Source organism: Rosa rugosa, chromosome 2, assembly GCF_958449725.1.
Source record: "Rosa rugosa chromosome 2, drRosRugo1.1, whole genome shotgun sequence".
Lineage (NCBI taxonomy): Eukaryota > Viridiplantae > Streptophyta > Magnoliopsida > Rosales > Rosaceae > Rosa > Rosa rugosa.
This window is the reverse complement of record NC_084821.1, coordinates 32,676,020-32,696,344: the sequence shown is the minus strand read 5'-3', so window position 1 is coordinate 32,696,344 and position 20,325 is coordinate 32,676,020. Positions and strand designations below refer to the sequence as shown.

General features: G+C 36.6%; 2 protein-coding genes across 2 annotated transcripts; both read left to right on the top strand.

The window, feature by feature from the left end:
- The first annotated feature begins 1,198 nt into the window (after window positions 1-1,198).
- Window positions 1,199-9,737, top strand: LOC133733398 (probable apyrase 6). The gene is made up of 8 exons (XM_062161028.1): window positions 1,199-1,855; window positions 1,927-2,039; window positions 2,131-2,244; window positions 2,537-2,585; window positions 3,297-3,455; window positions 6,697-6,791; window positions 8,856-9,052; window positions 9,328-9,737. Exons 1-8 carry the CDS (start codon window positions 1,312-1,314, stop codon window positions 9,599-9,601), a joined length of 1,545 nt encoding a protein of 514 aa, XP_062017012.1. The 5' UTR covers window positions 1,199-1,311; the 3' UTR covers window positions 9,602-9,737.
- A 2,099-nt stretch (window positions 9,738-11,836) lies between these two features.
- LOC133734436 (uncharacterized) lies at window positions 11,837-15,433 on the top strand. The gene is made up of 3 exons (XM_062162092.1): window positions 11,837-12,183; window positions 13,449-13,776; window positions 15,047-15,433. Exons 1-3 carry the CDS (start codon window positions 12,036-12,038, stop codon window positions 15,255-15,257), a joined length of 687 nt encoding a protein of 228 aa, XP_062018076.1. The 5' UTR covers window positions 11,837-12,035; the 3' UTR covers window positions 15,258-15,433.
- Window positions 15,434-20,325: the final 4,892 nt, after the last annotated feature.

The following is a 20,325-nucleotide window of genomic DNA, read 5'->3' as shown; positions in this document are numbered from 1 at the left end:
GGATTGGTTTCCCTGTTTAAATGTATGAGTCACAACCAAGGTTCGAACCTCTTTGAGGTTGGTTTGCTCCTTTTAACCGAATTTTGATTCCAAATTGGCAGATTGGGCCCAATTTGGGCTGTTGGGCCATGGAACAAAAGGACAAATTTCGTGAATTTCGTCCAAATTTCCAAAATTTCCGAAAATATCGCGATATCTCCAAAATATCGCACGAAAATATCATGGTATCTAGTGAAAATATCGCCAACCTGAGAAAACGAAAATTTCGCCGATATTTCGGCGAAAATTTCGATTTTTAAGTCCTTGCTCCACAACCTTCAACATCATCAAGCAAGCAGGCTGCAACTTCAATAAGGACATCTCAGAGGATGAGAGAAAGGTTAGTTACAAGAGATGGAAAATAGGAAGTATGACTCAATTCTAGCATAGGCAGCCATTTCATTATTGACATCCTTTTTGTGCAACTATGTGCTGTGTCACTTAGTTGCTAGCTCTAATCTTTTGTTAAGATGATTAGAGCTAAATTTCAAACAGATCTGAACAATTTGTGAGGGATGTAATGCTCTAATTTTGGTTTTTGCTACGTTAGAGCTTTTTCGCTAGGTTGCTGCAAATACTATGCCTATTATGAATTGAAGTGTTCTTATTTTTAAGTTCATGGAATTTTATGAGTGAATGTTTTTGCTGATGAATTGTGGTTGTTGATGAATCAAGGAGCAATATGAATTGTGGTGTTTGTTGTTGATAAATATTTAAGGGTCTGTAGTGTGGTATTTAATCATTTTAGACGGAATTTAGTGAGAAACTGAAACAGGGGCAAATTCATCACTTTACAAAATTGGCGTCTTACGTGGTGCTGAGCTGGCCAGTTGAAAACTGACATGTCAGCACGCAACTGGATGAAATGGGGGGGGGGAATAGATCAGTTGGACTTAAAATTTTGAGGTCAGAGACTTTTGAGATTAAATTAGAAAGAAGACGAAATCATGCTTTAGGGACTAAACAGTAGTTAGTCATTTATTAAATTAACATTGTATGATTAATCTAATTGTTAATTGTTTAGTTAATTAAATTATAAGCTTAATAAATTATTCAAATTTGAAGTGTGAATAGTGGACCGGGCAGGCAAAACAACTTTCATTGGATAGCGATTTGGGATGAATAGTGGATTGATAGTACCGATTTAATTAGTTGGCAAATCAGCAATTGCTCTCGGTTTATAGTTCTCTCAAGCCCACCGGCAAATTTTGAATCTCCGGAATCGCAGCAAATGTAGTGGAAGACAAGTTTGAAATTACATATTTTCTGGTGATGGATTTGTCAACCCTCCAAATCCAATCGAAGAGAGCTCCACCACCACCACCACCACCACCAGTCTCTCGCAACAATCGCCAATGCCTCCTCATCTCCTGCCTCTCTCTCCTCGCCCTCCCCTTCCTCTTCTACCTCGTCTCCACCGCCCACAAGCTCCACCTCTCCCCCAAATTCACCCACTCCGAATCCACCCTCTTCGGCATTGTCATCACCGCCGCCCCCACCGCCTCCCGCATCCGCGTCTTCCATTTCCTCGACGCCACCGCCACCGCTCCCTCTACCTCCTCCCGCTCTCGCCCCGCCCTCTCCTCCTTCGCCGCCCGCCCCGACGCCGCCGGCGCCTCCCTCGCGCCGCTGCTCCGCTTCGCCAAGTCGCAGGTGCCGATGAAAGAGCGAGCCAGTACGAAGCTCCTCTTGTTTGCTTCCCCGGAGCTCCAGGACTTGGGCCAGGAGATCGCCGAGAAGCTTCTCGAGTCGTGTAGGAAGGTGCTCAGATCTTCCGGGTTTTGGTTCAAGGACGATTGGGCCAGAGTGGTCTCAGGTGCGTTTTCGTGTTTTCGAGTTTTGACTAGAACTGATGATGTGAATGACAATTTGCAATATGCTACACAGGTGAAGAGCAAGGGGTTTATGCTTGGGTGAGTGCCAATTACGCTCTCGGAACATTGAAGAGTGAGGCTGAAGAAACCACTGGGATAGTTGAACTCGGTGGGGCTTCTTTGCAGGTTTTTTTTTTCTTTCATTTACCAAGTGTCTACCATTCTAAACAATTACATTTCTATGTGTATTCAGGTACTAACCTATGATCATTTTCAGGTTACATTTGCCCAAAAAGAAACACTCCAAGTGCAATCTTCTCCGTCTCGAGTTATCAAATTGTTTGGAGTTACTTATCACCTTTATAGCCACGGCTTGCCGCAATTTGGCCAGGTGTTTATACCAATCTTCCTTTTCTCTATATTGTACGTGTCTTGTGCTTCATCTATAATCCGTAATGTGCCATTGTCTGTGAGCAACTTGATGCCTATATATTGGAATTTGATTGGATATGATAATTATTTATCAATTTCACCCCCTGCTTATAGCAGTTTGACAACTTGGTGTACCTTATACAATTTCAGGTAGGGTTAGATAATAGTTCGCTGATCCTGTGAGTTTATTTATATTAACAAACTCAAATCAGCATCATGATATTTATGGACCTGTTTTTGTTTTTGTACAGGATGCGGCTTGGGAATCATTGTATGAAAACTACAGAAAATCGACACCTTGTACGATCTGTTGTCCTTTCTCTTTTATGGTACCATGGGATAAAAGTTGATTTCATGGTATTTTTGAACTACTATAATTATATGATAAGTATAAACTGCATAGTAATTTTAGTTGCCTCTGGATTTTGGTTCATGCAATTACTGATACTTGTTTGACTTCTCAAACTAACACCATTGGTTTCTGGTCTTTTTTTTTATTTTTATTTTTTTTAATATGTGAAAAACAAGAGTTAATTTTGCTAAATGTTGCCCACGTACTAATAGTTTACACTATTCAAAGCTTTATATATATTATGGATTCCAATGCAATCGAAACTCAAAAGCATCATAGTGATAACTACTTACCAGTTTTAGGCTCTTGACCATAATGCATGTTTAATTCCTAGGCAGGAATATATGAATATAGGTTTTTCATTTCATCTGCGATAAAACTTAGATTGAGAATTGAGAACATTTTGAAAATGAGAGCACCCAGGTTCAAAATTGTTTAAATACTGACCAAAGTAAGAGACTTACAATGCAACGAACTGAAGTTAGTGTTCATAAATGTCGATGTTAGAGTACAACAAATATAGAATGAGGAAGATCACAGTTGTAACTTAAGGAAAAAAGTATGAATATTTAAAACATTAAGTATGATTGGCTGTGCATTTTGGGTAAATGATTTTGATTTCTTTGCTAATGGAGCAAAATATTCATTTTGTTTTGCAGTTTCAGATTCTAGAAAGGGGAGTATTGTTAACCCTTGTGTACCTAGAGGATATAAGCTGACAGTGAATGCCAGTGATGAACAACTTCTAGTGTCTTCGCTGGGCGGAAACTTTTCTGAATGCAAGTCTCAAGTTTTGGCACTATTAAAGAGCAAACGAGGTAGCATAATCTTCTGCGTCTTCATTTTCACTAGTTTCTGATCATTCTTATTAATTGAAGTTCAATTATGTTGTCGTGATATCTATTTTTGTGATTGCCTTTCTGGAAAGTTTAGCAGAATTATTTGTTTCCATATTTAAGTTGGCTCGCTTTATTTTATTTTATTATGAGATGAACCAACTTTCATTCTTGATCCCTTAAAATGATATGATAAATGTGGGCTTCTTCGCCACAGCTGGATAATAGAACATAAAACAAAAACAAACATCAAGAGATACTAGACTGCAAACAGAGCACCATTTTCATAACAGAACCCTTGACCTACAATCTACAACTGCTCTCCAATCTAGCATAATGAAGAAAGAGCGTGGGAGATAAGCACTTAATGCTAACCAGATCCTTACTCTCTCCTAGAGCTCCTTCATGCCTGTACATCTGTAGTCCTCAAGAACCTTCTGTTCCTTCCATTCAGAGCACCCATCTCAGGCATGACAATGCATGCCTAAACTTTGGTCCTCTTTCCTTTACCAAAGGCAGAATGTTTTCCTTTTATGAGAAGAATGGTTAAACTATTTTAAGTGATTGTTTGCGTAGCTGTTAAATTGGTTTAATACATAATTCAAGGAAAAAAGTTGTTGTTTTATTTTTGGATTTATAGTTATTTAAGATTAATTTCCTAATAATTTATCTACACTACTAGGGTAATGCCCAATAAAGGCTTGTCATGGTGAACAATGGGATGGGTAATTTGTCCAAAGGAACGTAATATGAAAATATAAGGCATCTTTGGCAGTGCTTATGGAGTGCCAAAAGTGCTTTCAAATAACCAAAAGCTTTTTTCAATGTATTTGACAGAAACGAGCACAAGTGGTTTTTAGGATACAGATCAATTATACTTCCTAAAGCACCCATAAGCTGCTCCAGAAGCGTTTACAAAAGAATATCGGGGGAGCACGTGAGCGTTCAATGAAAATATTTGTGCTTCTAAGAGAAGTGTCACTTAAGTGCTGCTAAGCATAGGTACTCAGTGCCGTTAAAGATATACGTAGGTTTTTTTTTTTTCTCCTCCCTCTAAAACTAGATATCTTGGTTTTGAATGGGATTGGTCAGTGAAGTTGGGTTTTGCTAGCAGTGTGATTGGGACTAATCTCCTATAAGCAAGAATCAGTTTACCATGGGTGGAATCTTAGGCCTTGGCTCAGTCATTATGGGACTTGGGGAAATGAGTTAGGCTGTGATATAGCCAACTGGGTCATGGCTTCTGTCTTGTGTGTACTTTGCCAGGAAACACTTGGGCCTTAAATATCATTATACAACTGGCCACTCGCTATAGTACTACTGGGCCACTGGCCCTTGCATACTTTGGCTTGGGCCTACATTTTGAATTTTCTTGGCCTTAAATATCAAACTCTTAATTTTCTACTCAATCCCTTTTGAGGGAAAATGTGATTTGAGTGGATTGGATAGGTTATTGTTTTCAAAAATATGGTATGAGGAAGAGGGGAACAGCTTTTTGTAACCTTTTTTTTCTCGCATAAGTAATCTGGATGTAGGGGAGTTAACTAAATTAGTGGCATGCGTAGAGGATTTTAGGCTGTTCTTTTCTAGGGCAGATAGAAGCTTATGGAAGTTCGACGCTTGGCAGCTTTTTCTTGCAAATCCTACTCAAAGAAACTACTGGAAAAGTCTTCTCTCTCTTTCTTTGATTCCTCTCATGTAATTTGGAAGGCTAAAGTATGTCCTAAAGTATGATTCTTAGCTTGGATTATTGCTCATGGGAGGTTGAATACTTGTGATTTAGTTCAGAGGAGACAGCCTTCCTGGTCCTATTCACCCCATTGGTGTGTGATGTGTATAGAGCAGCTGAAAGTTCATTCAAATTATGTCTTGCTTCAATGTTATGTTGCTCCATCTTTATGGAAAAAGTTATATAGGGAATTAAATGCAACTCTTGAACTATCCAGTTTCATATAATGCCCTGCTGTTGCAAAGGGGACTGGTTTGATGGAGAGGAACAAAAGAATTTTTATTGAAGCAAGGGGTGAGGATGTAGATCAACTATGGATAGGGTTCATGTTTGGGTGTCTCTTTGGGTTTCAGGTTGTTCAGATATTAAAAACTATTCTTTCAGGCCATTGTTTCTGATTGAAACTCAACTGTGACTTTTTATTTTTTTACCCCGAATGATGTGATGTAGGTTTGTTCTTTGTTTGTCTTTGTAGTTCCTTTCTATGTTATTTGGTAGATTCCTTGTCCTCTATCTTTTATCTGTTTATTTATTTTTCGTAAAAATATGGTAGGAAGCTTTTCCTATTGTATGGCAGAGTCTTGCTAGGCTAATAATAGTCATTGTCCAATATGTTGGTCTCAAACAGGTCCAATGGGACTTGGACCTTTTTGATCATACAAGATGTGGTTAGAGCAATATTTAGTCTGAAAGTTATTGAAAAAACCCGTTGGAAGTCCCTATAACTTAAAAACAGCTTTCCCTTGTTAGCGTTGACTTTTGGATCATTTCCTACAGAAGGACAGTTCTTGGGAGGAAATCTAGATTTGGGGAAACACCTCTGCTCATTTTTATTCCTCAACTTCGCAAACTCTCTACTTTTCATAAAGCTTCCGCTGCTACAGTGGTTGTAAACCCATAATTTCCCATGGAGTTGGGATCTCAAATCCAGTAGAAATTTAAATGATTTTGAAGTTTGGGCCCTTTCTTTTTTGCTGTCTATGCTAGAAAAATTCCACTTTCTATGATGGAGCTGTTTTATCCTCTGTTTAATAGAATGAAAGATTGCACAACTGGTGCACCTTTTGCATGCAGACAACAGTTCATGGTTTATGCAAAATTCAATAGTAAATGACCCAATTAAGTTTTTTGGACTGACAAAACTGATAATGTAGTACATAGTTAGAGTAATGTTCATAGTTGACAAATTGCCACATTCATTAACCAGGCTAGAAAAGAATTTAGTGACAGATTATTGAGAAATTTATACATGTATAATTTTTTTTCTTGATTAGAATTTGTTTCTTAATGGAAAAGAACATCTGAATGTATGTTGACATATACTGTGATTTTATCTTATACCATTACCTATAACTTATCTTGCTTATTTAAGTACTCTAATTGGCAAGAGGTCTGTTTGGTGTGTTGAGAAGTTAGAAGTAATTGATTCTTGAGATTCTAGGTTACTTATAAGAAAGAGGGTATTCATTAATAGCTTTTCAATGTAAAATGCAGATAAATGCGTGCAGGCACCTTGCACAATTGTCTCATCATTTCCTTTCGAGATAGGGGGCAAGCCAATTTCCGCAAACTTCTTATTTACTTCTGAGGTTGGTAGACAATGAAATAAGTTCATATTATTGATTAATATATTGGTGGCATGAGTTTTAGATTTGTTGTTTTTGGTTGACAATAGATAACTTTTTGTTTGCTTCTAACTCCTGATAACAATTTGATATGATGTAAAAGTTTGCGCCAATATCTAGCTTATTTTCCACCATTTACATACATATCTTAAAAGTAATTTGTATATTGTTATAACATTAGCTGTTTCAGGAAGCAACGTATGCTGCACTTTCTGTTAGACTTTATGTATTATTTAATAGGATTGAAATGAGAATATAATTCCTGTTAGATTTATAGTTTTGCTCCTTGTGATCCCTTTTTACTTTAGTCCTTAAACTTAAGAATTAAACAACTAAACCATTATAGCTTCTTAACTTTTGTGATCGCAAATCATTTTTCTTGTTAAATTGATCAAGAGAATTTTAAAGGGCAAATGTGTATAGACGCAATATTTAGAAAAGATATTGTGGATTTTTTTAAGAATTGGAAGATTTCCAAAAAGTACTTTAGGAATATAGGGTATCTTAAAAGTTTTACATGTGGGAAACCCAAAGCGCATTTTGAACTTGCTCTTACTCTTCTGCTCAACTAGTTAGAGTCATTTTCTTCAACCAATCTGATAGAAGTATATATTGGACCCAAATGCAACGGTTATAAAACTAAAGGTCAAATCCAAATTGAAATAGTGGAAGTAGGCCCAACTTTGTTGTCTGCTTCTTTGGTTTAGGTTCAAGACTCTTTCGGAAGCTTTTCCCAGAGTTTTGGCCTGTGTTCACATTCCCCCACTTCCTGTTTGGTAGCTGTTTCATGTGAAGATGCAAACAAGCCAGTCGAGCCGGGTTGATTTAAGCTCAAAAGGTTGCTAGGTTGAGCTCAACTTGAGCTCTGTCCTTCAGGTTTATTTGGCTCATTAGCTAGTTTCTCAGTAAGTAGACTATGAATGAACTGCGTGTGAGCTTCAGTTTGAGCTCAAGTCTGAAACTTGAAAAGAAAAAATCAATGAATTTTAGAAACATGTTTATATTCTCTTGAGGGTTGTATATTTTGTCTTTACAAAATATATTGTCCACCTTAGAGCCCCTTGCAGTAGCTGAGGTAAGCGTGTTTTAGCGAACAAGTATAAATGACCTTGGTCTAAGTTTAGCTCATTGTGGGCATTCCTATGAATCAGGCTTTTTGATGGTTAGTCAGCTAGGCATATAAAAGTAGAAATAACAAAACTATTACAATAATTGAAAAGTATCCGTTGTGCTCCCAAATATGATCAGAATGAGACTTTTAAATACACAGTAATTCACTTAATTCTGATTTGAAAGTTAGAAAGCCTGCAAAAACCACACCTTCCCCGATCCTAGAATCAAATATCTCTGGTCCCTTCAGGCCTGGACTCCCTTAGAAAATGCCACAGTTTTAATTGTTTTTCTCAAGCTGTCAATGATCACGAACAACGCAAAATAGAAGGGAAAATACAAATGGATATTGTTTGTTTGAATTTCAAGGGGGTCAAGCAATCAAGGCATCAGACATCCTACGCAACACAGACAGCCTACACAACACACAGTAATGGACCAAACGTAAGTAGAACTATAAACTATTAGGGAATTGGCTAGACATATGGTTTTATAGCATGTGCTTGAATGCTGTTCTGTTCCAGGAAAATCTTTATAGAACTCACCTGGCTACAGGTGTGCCTGAGTACTTATGAAAGTCAGTTACATTTCACTGTACATGAATTGACAATCATAAGATCCTGTTAGTATATGACAAATGATATCTATCATGAAGTGCCTGTTCACAAAATGATAATAGCCTTCTTTATGTTGGAAGGATGTTGTGACCTTAATTTTGCTCATGTACATACTTAAGGGAGTGAGGGAGAGATGCAAAAGAGCCATCTTTTATGTCGGATTTTATTTTTCTATTAACTTTATATGATTTGAATTTTTTTCTGTCTTTCGTTTTACTTTTAGTATATATATTTGGGATTTTTGGGTCAGTCCTTTTCAGTTGTTAATCATGTAATTTTTCCTGTTTTTATCCTTCTACAGCTTTTTGGGCTTGTTCCCAGGGCTTCTTTGTTTGAGTTGGAGGCAGCTGGTCTACAATACTGTGAAGACGAATGGGACAAACAGAAAAATCAACATAATATTGTTGATGATTCAGATCTGCTGAAATATTGTTTCTCATCTGCTTATATGGTGGCGCTGTTGCATGACAGTCTAGGAATCCCCATGGATGAGAAAAGGTATGTTGTTCTTTTTGCACTTGCAGGCATGCTAATAATCTTGATCTGTATTTCTTATTTATATGTTAGATCAGGCAAGTTAATTGAAAAGTAACCGCATATTTTTGCGAGATGTAGAGCTAATATTTTGGCTGTCGATGCACCTGTATTTAAATAACGAAGAAAATGCTATATTTGCTGAGCACTTAATAATTTGATGTAGCTTGCTGCTTGCCTGAACTTAATTGTTTGAGAGAAACATTTCAGTGATAATTTCATTTTGACACTCTTTTCAGGGTTGGATTTGCAAACCAGACTGGAAATATTCTCCATGATTGGACTCTCGGTGCTTTCATTGTTGAAACAATGCTGGAACCCCTTGAATGGGAACTTGATAATAATCTGGGCCAGATTGTTGGAAATGAGTCACTCACGTATTTCTCTGTCTTTGCATTTCTTTTAATAGCTGTGTTTGCTGTATTCTTTGTATTGCAATCGCGGAAACCACAGTTAAAGACTATATACGATTTAGAAAAAGGACGCTATATTATTACACGTGTACGTAGGTAATATACATTTGATTCATAATTTCTTTCCTTAGGTTCATTCAATAGGAATCTGAAAACTGTACCTGACGATGAAGATTTTTGTGAAAAGTTACTGAGAGCAGCTAGCAACACTGTGTCTAATACTTATAACCAATGTGCATCTCCATCTCTAAAATATAATGCTGTACAGTAAGATATCTTCATTTCTTTCATCCTAACATTGTCAATTAAACCATAATCAAATAGTGAAATTTTTGTAGTAGTATTTGCCTGTGTTTGCAGTGTTTCATGCAATGAACTAATCCTACGGTTTTTGGCTCGGGAGTATTGATACTTGTGAGCACTATAGAACATCCTATAGTAGTATTTGGTAGCATGGCTGCACTTTCAATTAACTGAATGAAATCCATTGATTGTTCTTATGAGAAATTGTTCACGAAATTCTGCTGATGTTGTCGATGAAGTCTCTAGTGCTGCTGTTTATGTTTGGTTGCTAGCCGCAGCTTTAGGGAAGACTTATGTGCTAGTGCTGCTTGTGTTCTTGCATAATATTGACATTTTAATGATACGCATAGACCTAATTTTGTTTATTCTGCTTCTCACTGTGTTCAAAACCGCTGGAACGAGCACAATGGCATTGTTTCCATTCTCACATTTGACATGGTAGATGCATCATTTTGCAGGGTAGTGATCCCTCATGATCATGAGACAAATTCTCCCATCATTTCAAGATATGGGAACTGTCTTACCTTATTAAAGTTTGTAAATATACCTACCGATTCTTTTGCCTTGTGGGTGATGAGACAGTCTGGTGCGACTGGATCATAGACTTAATCTGTGCCTGTAAGGAACTAAGGATCCTGTATTCTGCCATTTGGTTTTAAAGAGAATGGTGAAGTAGTTGTCTAAATAGATGATGGAATGCTAAAATCCATTGACCAAGGCACACACAGTTTACATATTTTGGAATTGAAGGATATAAGTACAACTTTATGGATTCTTTTATGAGAGCCTTGTCTTAATTAACCAAATTAATGTTTTTTCTTACTGAGTTACTGAGTAGGGAGTTGCAAGAACAATTTCTTTTTCAGCACTATTTTTACAACATTTAGTCTTATTTATGAGAATGGTCTGGCTACGCTAAGCATTGGGATTAATCATTAATCTATCTGTGACATTTGATATGGTAGCGAATTATTTGGAAGAAGACATATCCTAAGATTAGTCTCTTCTCAACTCAACTATGGTTAGCGGCTGCCGACTCCATTCTTGAACTCACAACTTCGGTACATATGATTTTCTGACTTCATGAACTACCATCTTGGGCAATTGGCCGAAGCATGGCTGAATTGGTTGCACTTGAGACAGCAATTACCCGGTACAACAGATATGATTCAATTAACACTTTAGTGTTAATCAACAAAAAAAAAACAGTGTTTCTTTTTTTTTTTTTTTGAATAACAAAACACTGTGTTTCAATCGCACTACGTGTGCGAAAAAATGTTTACCTCAAAGTCATCTTAGTCTTTTTTCAATCGGTGATCACTAATAAATGAAATTTGTAAGAGGTATTTTGGTCGGGATTAATTGCTTGAAAATGTGGGTTTCATTTTGTTAATAATTCTTCCTGAAAAAAAGAAAATGTGAAAGTCATGGGTTTAAATCTTACTCACATCATAGGTTGAGGTGGAGATTAAAAAAGATTTAAAAAAAAAAAAAAAAAACATCTGACAACCACATTGAAATGTGTCGGTGTAAGTTCTCGCTAAACTTTAAACTTTTAATGAATGAACTGAAAACATGTATTTTATTATATTAAATGAAGTAGTCTCTTATAAAATTGCTAGTGTAACAACAACGTTTTTAGGTGTAGTGAAAAATTATATGGTGCGCTTTCTGTTCGTTAAGAAGTCGATAAAAAAATAAAAAAAAAAACTATCCGGCTAAACTTTTAACTTTTAATGAATGAACTGAAAATATGTATTTTACTGTATCTTTACTACTATAAATGGAGGCCCTCTTTTAGTGTCAAGGGGCTTCACCAAATTTTAAAGTACCTATAATACCCTTCAATAATATAATTATCAAATTAAATTAATAGAATATAAATAGATAAAAGTGTAAAAATGTAATTAGTCAAACTACCATTATTTTATGTCTAAAAAAATAAATAACAACTATTCTTTTTAGTCGATCTATTTTCCATTAACATCGACGACAACAACATCTATCTCTGTTAGTTAACAAGTCGTTTTTTTTTTTTTTTTTTGATACATAGAATTGGGATTCGGGTGAACCCGGATCCTACTACTGAATTAATCTAGATCTCCAAAATCACATTTGCAGTTTCATTGATTCCGACAAAACAAATCTATCTGAAGACTATCTAGTAGCAACAACAACATCCATCTCTGTTTGAGTAGTAGAGAAGTGAGCTCAAGTTGGGGGTGGTTTGAATGGACAATTTCAGCGCAGAAGATCTGTCAACGATCGGAGGCATCGCAACGGTGTCGCTTTTGCATTCCTTCATACCCACGCATTGGCTCCCTTTCTCCATCGTCGGCCGCGCCCAGAAATGGACTCTCTCCCGCACTCTCTTCGTCAGTACGTTGTTTCTCTCTCATCTCACACTTTCTAGATCTGCTCAGCCTTAGCTCTACTTTTGAGCATTTCGCTTGTTTCAGTTAGATGAAATTTAGTTTATAGCTGCGGGTTTAGGTGAACTGTAAATCATCATATCTATATATTGGTTTATACCCGCTACCATAACCATTAACCAGTTTTTTTTTTTTTTTTGTTAGTGATTATTGTCTTGCTACAAGGTAATAAGGATATTTTGAGCAATGTTGGATGATTGTATTGACCGGCACTCTAGATGAATGCTTTTATAATGTTAGTTTCAAATTTCATTTTTCGATTGTTAAACGTCCTAGCCTCCAAGGTTCATGGTCTAGCTGCCGACTTATATATGATGAGAAAAGGGTAAAGGCCGTGCCGGCATTTGTCTTCTGTTTAACCAACTGGACATGGAGTTCTTGTAGATGGCATGTCTTTTTTTGTAACCTACCCTCCTTTAGGCATTGGTACAGTTGATAACGGGTTGGCTGTGGAAAGGTTTGATTCTTGCCAATGGGAAGAATTCTCGTAATTGGATAGATTTTCTTGAGGGTATAGTTTACAAAAGTTGGAGTACAGTTCATAGTATAATTAGGAGTGTACTGCACTACTGCTAAATAAGTTCAGTTAAATTAATATAACCTCTCTAGAGATATTTCGTATTAGACTTCTTGGTGCATTTACCCAGCATGTGTAGTACCATAGTTATTTGCAAACCCCCCTTTTCAATTCCTGCACTGCAGCAACAAGACTGAGTCTGTTTAGAACATGATCTGTAGAATTTACACTCTCTTCCAGTCATACCAACTCTAAAACAAGTGTCCTTAAATCTCTTCCAATCACACCAACTTTAAAAGAAGTGTTCTTAAAAGTTCATAAGCTGACATCCACTATATAACATTTATGACTTTTTCTCTCCGTATTTATTTGATAGAAAAAAGTTTCTCATGTGAGATAACTATAAATGAGTAGTTTGAAGACGTTGACGTGTTTAAAGTCTCCTATAGCTTCATTTATTTATTATTGATAGGGAACATAATTTAACTAATGTAGAGTGAACAGCAATGCAACAAAATGTACACCACAATTGAGTAGTTTGGGGTCATCTCTGTGAAAATTCTTTTTCTTTTTTCTCGAGTTCTCTTGTAGGAGTTTGTGGGTTTCCTGAAAAGGCTAAAGAATCATTAATTATTTATTCGTCATTGGGACAGCTTTCAGGACACTCTTTCACTTTTTGTAATTTTATTGTGCAGCTGCATTTGGAGCAGTTTTGCATGTAATATCCACTTCAATACTTGGTATAACAGCGGTCACCATGGCAAATACCATCGCTGGCGAGGAAACAGTTCATAAACTTGCCTCACTTTTGCTTGTATTTCTTGGCGGTGGTTACATTTTGTTGTTTTTAACTGGAAAAGGTGGTCACAGTCATTCACATAACCAACCCATGGAAAAAATGGCTGTTGCTGGGCTCGTCCTTGTTCCTGCCTTGTCTCCTTGTGCAACCACACTTCCGGTATTTCTTGCTGTCGGCAATTCATCTTCTATGATGGTGCTTGCTATCATAGTGCTGCTATTCAGGTATTAATTTATGGATTCAGATCTGTTTTTCTGGTTTATCTCTTTAAGTACTGAATTGTGACTTGGTTTAATGTTAACTAGTATTTCTTTTCTTTTCTGTTTTTCTGGTAAGTACATGGGTACAAAAAACATTTATATTGATAAGTGCTCTGTATCCACATTACACTGAGGGTAGCAGAGATAACCAACATTAGTTTAACGTTCTTTGCCTCCCCTCTTGGAAACATACAGGCTACAATTTGTACTAGTTAATTATCTCACCCTTTATCGACTCAGTATGGAGTGTTGTTTCCATCAGTTGGAAATCTTATTGATTCCCTACGAGCTTTTGCAATTTGAAAATAAAAATTTGTCAGCCATCACAGATTAATTATATGTAATCAAATGAACTGGATATAATTTATTTCAAGCAGAAATGCTAAGCATGTGAAACAATTTAGCAGTGGGCCAGAAGTGAAGTCCTTAAATACAAGAAAAATTGAAACAATCAAATACAGTAGTAGCAGCAGAGAGCATTAGAAGCACCAAGTCAATACAATTAAAACTTACAACCTAGACAAGTTAGCACACAGCAGCCTTCCAGTCAATCTGAATAGCTGGGAGATCTCTGATTTCTGAAGCGAGTCCTAGGTTAGTATCAGAATTTAACTCTGTCCCACAGTTCTCTACCCCAAAGAATCGCTTATTTCTTTCAGTCAAATAACCCCAATGAATTTTTTAGCCTTTCCACCTTGCTTTCTTGAAAATAGCATTTAGTTGTATCAATTTGCAGCCCTGACTCCCGAGTCCCGACAAGCACAAAAACAATCTATTGTATTGACAGTATAATGGACCAAATTAGATTTGTTGGTGAAGTCATCTGCTCATTGCAAAGGAGTGATCGCCACCTCCTCTTTTCCTACTTCCAGTCTTTTTATGAGCTTCTTCTTAGCCTAGGGTAATAATCTTCTCAGCACTCTGTGACAGCTGGTTTGAATAAGAAAGGCGATCGAGACAAATATTATGTTTCGATTTTGATGTTTTAGATGAACTGTTTGCCTAACTGGATTTTGTAAGTTTACGAGATCGTTTAGTACTTATTGCTGCTAACCATGATACTAATGTTAAATGCTTTCTGGTAAGCCTAGCACATCGTTTGATCAGGGATTGACATTATTTAACTGCTAAAATGCTATTCTGAGTGGTTTCCCATTAGTTTTGCAATTGATAAATATCTTGGCAACTTGTTTCACTGACACAAATCTTCTCACATTGTATTTTGGAATTACAGCACCATAACAGTGATGACTTCTTTGGTTGCTCTCTCATTCTATGGCGCCAGCCAGCTCAAATTTCACTGGGTGGAGCGATATGACAAACTTCTTGTAGGATCTGTGCTCTGTTTGGTGGGAATTTTGACACTTATTTTTCATGATCATGATCATGATGGAGCAGGAGGATCCACTGGAGAGCATTTGCATAGGAAAATCATTGTTCACTGAAGGTTCTTGTCACCTTTCAACGTGTATGTTGTGCCTATAGATTACGGTTGGAGATTGTTGCTCCCATATGTATTGACCACTGCGGCAACTGCTCGTTCAATGTGCTTCACGAGTATTAAGAATGTTTTGTTCAATTTGTTTATTATGATACTAATATATCTCACAGTTTATCTTTCTGTGTTCTTGGGGGAAATTTGTCTTTGTATGTATATTCTCATGATTCATTTAAGCATTGAAACTAGGGGTACCCCTGCCTCTTTGTACTGAAACTAGGATTTTCATCAACAGAAAAATCGAAACAACAAACTTTGAAAAATAGCGTCCTTCCTCCCTGTCCGGCGGCGAGCCTCTTACCGTGCTCGTGGCGGCATCTAGTTCGAATCGGGGAGATTGCGGCGACGGATTGTGAGGTGAGGAAGGGGGAGATCGAGGCGGCGCCCAGAGTGTGGTTTGTCCCTTGCTGGCTTGGTGGCGCGAGGTTGGAGACTGCTGGGTGGTACCGTGCTCGTGGCGGCGTGGTCTGGATCTGCTCATATCAATCCGATCTGGATGGGGTCTATTCGATCTGATCTGGGGACGGAGTTGTGGTGCAGGGGCGGCGCTTTTCCAGGGCGTGGTAGGGATGGCGACATGATGTTGGGTGGTGCTGTGGTAATTGATGAAATTCCTGCAAGTATACAGGGTGGATGTAGTATAGTAATGGAAGAAAAGGGGTTGTCGTTCCCACGAGGATATTAGTTCACTTCACAATATGAAAACCTACGTTAATTAAACGAAAAACACACAAAACAATAAGCACAAATCGACTAAGACACACACAATGACTCAAACTAAGACTTATGATTTTCATGGTTTTGAAAATAGTTGTTGATAATGGGAAAATAACTTGAAAACAGAAACTTAAAAAGTGAATCTAAATAAACTGAAATTGAAAAGAGTCTATAATGATTGAAAGTAAGAATATGATGATGATGAGCCTAGGGTGTCGGAATCAACCACAAGCAATCTTATCTACGTTTTGAACCAACCAATGGATTCTTTCGTTTCTTTTGATAACAATTCCCGTATCTAAGTTCAGGTACGACACTTAGACCATAGTTTTCCTTAAGTGTGTATGATTCTCTCCAGGTACGGCAGAGGTCGTATATCCTAGCATGCAGTCTATCCAGGTACGGCATAAATTTAACATATAGGACTCATTACATTCTAGAAAACAAGGGAATCATGCAAACCATTACTTCAGGTACGACAATAATGTAATTCACAATTCTTTATCTCATGAAGCTAATTTGAATTATATTGCAGGTACGCCTCAAATTCATCTTTTGATAACTAGATGCAAAGCCCTAAAGGTCGCGAATGTCACGCCCCGGATTTTGAATGATAAATTCAAATCCGAAACCTGAATAATTACAATTACAAAAAAACCAAATCTCGAAACTTCGAGTTCATTATTACAATTCACTCTCACAATATATTATAAAGCTCAAATGAGCATAACACACCTCACAACTTACAATTGTTGTAAAACTCTAACAATTGCTCTAACCGCACGATCACCGTCCTGGTTCTCCTGTCCTGTAGGATTACCCGCTACACAATTTGAATAGTGTACCGGGAGTTGCAACAACACAAAACCCGGTAAGCTTTTTACAGCCAGTATGAGTAAACAAGAAAGAACTGTTGATTTATTAGATTTCAAGACTACCACAAACCCACGTTACTTTCTCACTCTCATATATATATATAGACACTTATGAGTTACTCTCAATTTAGCTCATAAGATCACTCACTCTCATATATATATGTAGACACTTATGAGTTACTCTCAATTTAGCTCATAAGATCACTCACTCTCATATATACATATAGACACTTATGAGTTACTCTCAAATTCGCTCATAAGATTTCCCAACATTTGGTAGACAGACTCATATATATATATAGACCCTTATGAGTTACTCTCAATTTCCCTCATAAGGTTACCATATATATATTGACACTTATGAGTTACTCTCAATTTCACTCATAAGGTCACTCCACATTTGGCAGACAGACTAGAGCTCTAACTGAACGTAACCACTCGTCCGGCCACAGACGTGATTACGATTTAATACTATTAATAACCACCAGCCCGGTACGAGAGCGTGATTCACTAATAGATGCCATGGTCACCTCGTGACCTAGTGATCTCCACAGATCACAACAATTTATTGTTCCTCAACAATAAAACTCAACACCTCTCACAATATATTGTTTCTCAACAATAAACTCAATACCTCTCACAATATATTGTTTCTCAACAATAAACTCAACACAACTCCAACAATACATATTATTTCACGTAATAATATATATACAGACATTCACACAGGAATGTCTAATACACCAACAATAGTTCATATGATTGCAAAATAAAGCAATTAAATATATTGGGTTCGTAATATGAACCACGTGAGGTTTACTCACCTCTAATCCAGCTGCGTCTTCTTAACAGCTCCATTAACAATCTCACGAATTGATACGCTCAAAGCAAGCGCATAATTTAACCCTGAAAACATCGTTAGTAGTATAAGCAAATAGGGATCGTTCTATTCCGGGGATTGAGGGTACACCTGTCATTGTCAAAAAATAAATAAAGAATTAAAATAATAAAGTAAAAAGTATTATGTACAAAAATAAAATAAAGAATAAAAATATATACAAGTTAATATAAAAAGGGGGGTTTTGAGATTATAGAATTGGAATTAAAATTAAATGAAATAAAGAAAGTGTAAAAACACATATACAAGGGTGGAACACAAGAAACAAAGATCAAAACTACAATCATATGAATGAAATCCAATTACAATTCCTATAGTTGATTATCTATGTCATGAGAAATAAGTTGACCATGTGAAACATTCGAAGCAAATGATTTCCCATATTTTACTTTCCTTGAATATTTAATCTAAGTGAAAGCACCTAAATTAAACCTATTGAACATGCAATCATAGTCTAGAAAACTAGCTAATCAAGAACACATTCAATGCATGAAGAACAAAGAAAGGATGTCAACCAAAGTGCACAACCTAGTATGAAAAAGTCCATCTATTTGCAATCCTCCTTAATTGATTTCGACTTTTGTCCAAAGCCTTTACTACTTAAATCTAGCACCAATTACATGCATATATCCTAAGTTGGCCATCAAAGAACACATACATATAAAAGTTTTCCATAATCCAAAATCAATTAAGCAATCTCACATAAGCAACATAAAAATCAACATAAAGAAATCACAATTTTTATTCAAACATAGAAATTGGGCTTAAACTTTGCCCTTAATGTTATTGTTAACTAGAAACAAATTCCTACGAAATTAAATAAGGAAAAAGAATGAATTACACCGTGAGTTGGAGATGGAGATGGAGATGGAGTGCTTGAAACGTTGAAATCTTGAATCTTGGAAGCAAGCCTTCAAGGTGGACGATGGAGGATATGATATTCCCGGCTCCTTCTTCTTCTTCTTCTTCTTACTTGAAAACGCAGAATTTTGCAACTAGAGAATGGAGAGAAAAATGGAATGGAAATGGAGAGACAAAGAAGATGAAATGGATGAAGGAATATTTTTAGAGTGAGAGGAGAAGGTGTTTATATAGGGAAGAAAAAGAAGAGTGAAATGATAAATGGAAGAAAAATAATGAAAGTGGTTTGTAAAATATGGAAAAGATGGAGTAATGATGAAATGAAAGCAAGGCATGAAGGTGTAGAAGTATGGAAGTGATGATGATCTATTGGAGCAGAAAAATATATCCAAGGAAAAAGAGAAAAGCATCTAGCTTTCTTCATGTGGGTAGGAAACTTGAACATGTGGTGTTGAGCTGTTTTTAGATCAGTTTCTGCCCCTTTATTCCTTCAATTATTTCTCCAACAAGCATTCCCAATTTCACTATGACCTCTTCATAAAAAATGTTCCATTATGAGTGTAGATCACCCTGGTAAAATTTCAGATTTTTATTCCATGTGGTTGGGCCGAAAATGCTGCTGGACTCCTTACGGGTCCAGTTTTCCAGTTTTGCTTCTGCAGGAAATTGGGCTGATTGTTTGAAGGCCTTCCACTCAATTCTAGCTCTGGCACTCTTCATAAGAAACGATCCTTAGGATGTCTAGAATGGATCTGGAAAGTTTCAGCTCATTTGGAGTTCATTTGGTCAGGCGGCCGCTCCTTCTTCCTTGCTTGGCTTGGTTTCTCCTAGCCGGAGTAGGAAAATGTGTAAAATTGACATTTTAGTACATTTCCATTTTTCTCCACCATTTATAGGTAAGTGTGGACCTAATGCTCATTTCACCATCATTTACTCCAATGTACCTAAGAAAATAGAAATTGAGTTAAAAATCGATTCGTTAAGGAATTAACTAAGCAAAATGTGAGGAATTAACTATTAAAATACCACATTAAAATGCTCCTATCAAATTCCCCCACACTTAGCTTTTGCTAGTCCCTTAGCAAAATCAAAAACTAACAAACCAAAAAGACTATGACACAAAACAAAGAAACCAACGAAAAAAATGACTAAGTATGGAAACAAAAACACAAAGACTCAAAGAAACCAAAAACGTAAAACACAAAGCAAAACACAAAGAAAAAAAAAACGTCACACATAAAAGAGTAAATTCAAAGACAAAGACCATGATGTTGACATCACAAAGACCTCTATTGCCCTTTAACATATTGTCTCAGAAATCTCATACTTTCAAGTCACCAAGATTAGCACTTAACCAAGAATCACATCATCAAGATATTCAAGAGCTAATTACAAAATATAATCCACATATAAGCATGTAAGACTTGGGAGTAAACAATGGTGGTGAGTGGAGCTCAACATATTTCAAACAAGTCATGATTCAAACCTCACATGGATATATCACTCTTTCTTCTCTCAGATTCAAGGCTCATGCTTAAAAGCTTATAATCACTCAATTATATGTGAGAGAAAATATTTTGAGGCAATCAAATAGCTCACATATATAAGAAACAAAAAGCACTTTGTGAATATAATTTTTTTAAAAGATCTCATGAAAGATATCA

What these genes read in the sequence shown, in the direction of transcription:
- LOC133734436 (XM_062162092.1), top strand. Translation starts at nt 12,036, where the DNA reads ATGGACAATTTCAGCGCAGAAGATCTGTCAACGATCGGAGGCATCGCA. An exon ending in CTCCCGCACTCTCTTCGTCA is followed by an intron (nt 12,184 to 13,448) that starts GTACGTTGTTTC and finishes TTTATTGTGCAG; the next exon opens with CTGCATTTGGAGCAGTTTTG. An exon ending in ATCATAGTGCTGCTATTCAG is followed by an intron (nt 13,777 to 15,046) that starts GTATTAATTTAT and finishes TTGGAATTACAG; the next exon opens with CACCATAACAGTGATGACTT.
- LOC133733398 (XM_062161028.1), top strand. Translation starts at nt 1,312, where the DNA reads ATGGATTTGTCAACCCTCCAAATCCAATCGAAGAGAGCTCCACCACCA. An exon ending in TTGGGCCAGAGTGGTCTCAG is followed by an intron (nt 1,856 to 1,926) that starts GTGCGTTTTCGT and finishes TATGCTACACAG; the next exon opens with GTGAAGAGCAAGGGGTTTAT. An exon ending in ATCCCCATGGATGAGAAAAG is followed by an intron (nt 9,053 to 9,327) that starts GTATGTTGTTCT and finishes CACTCTTTTCAG; the next exon opens with GGTTGGATTTGCAAACCAGA.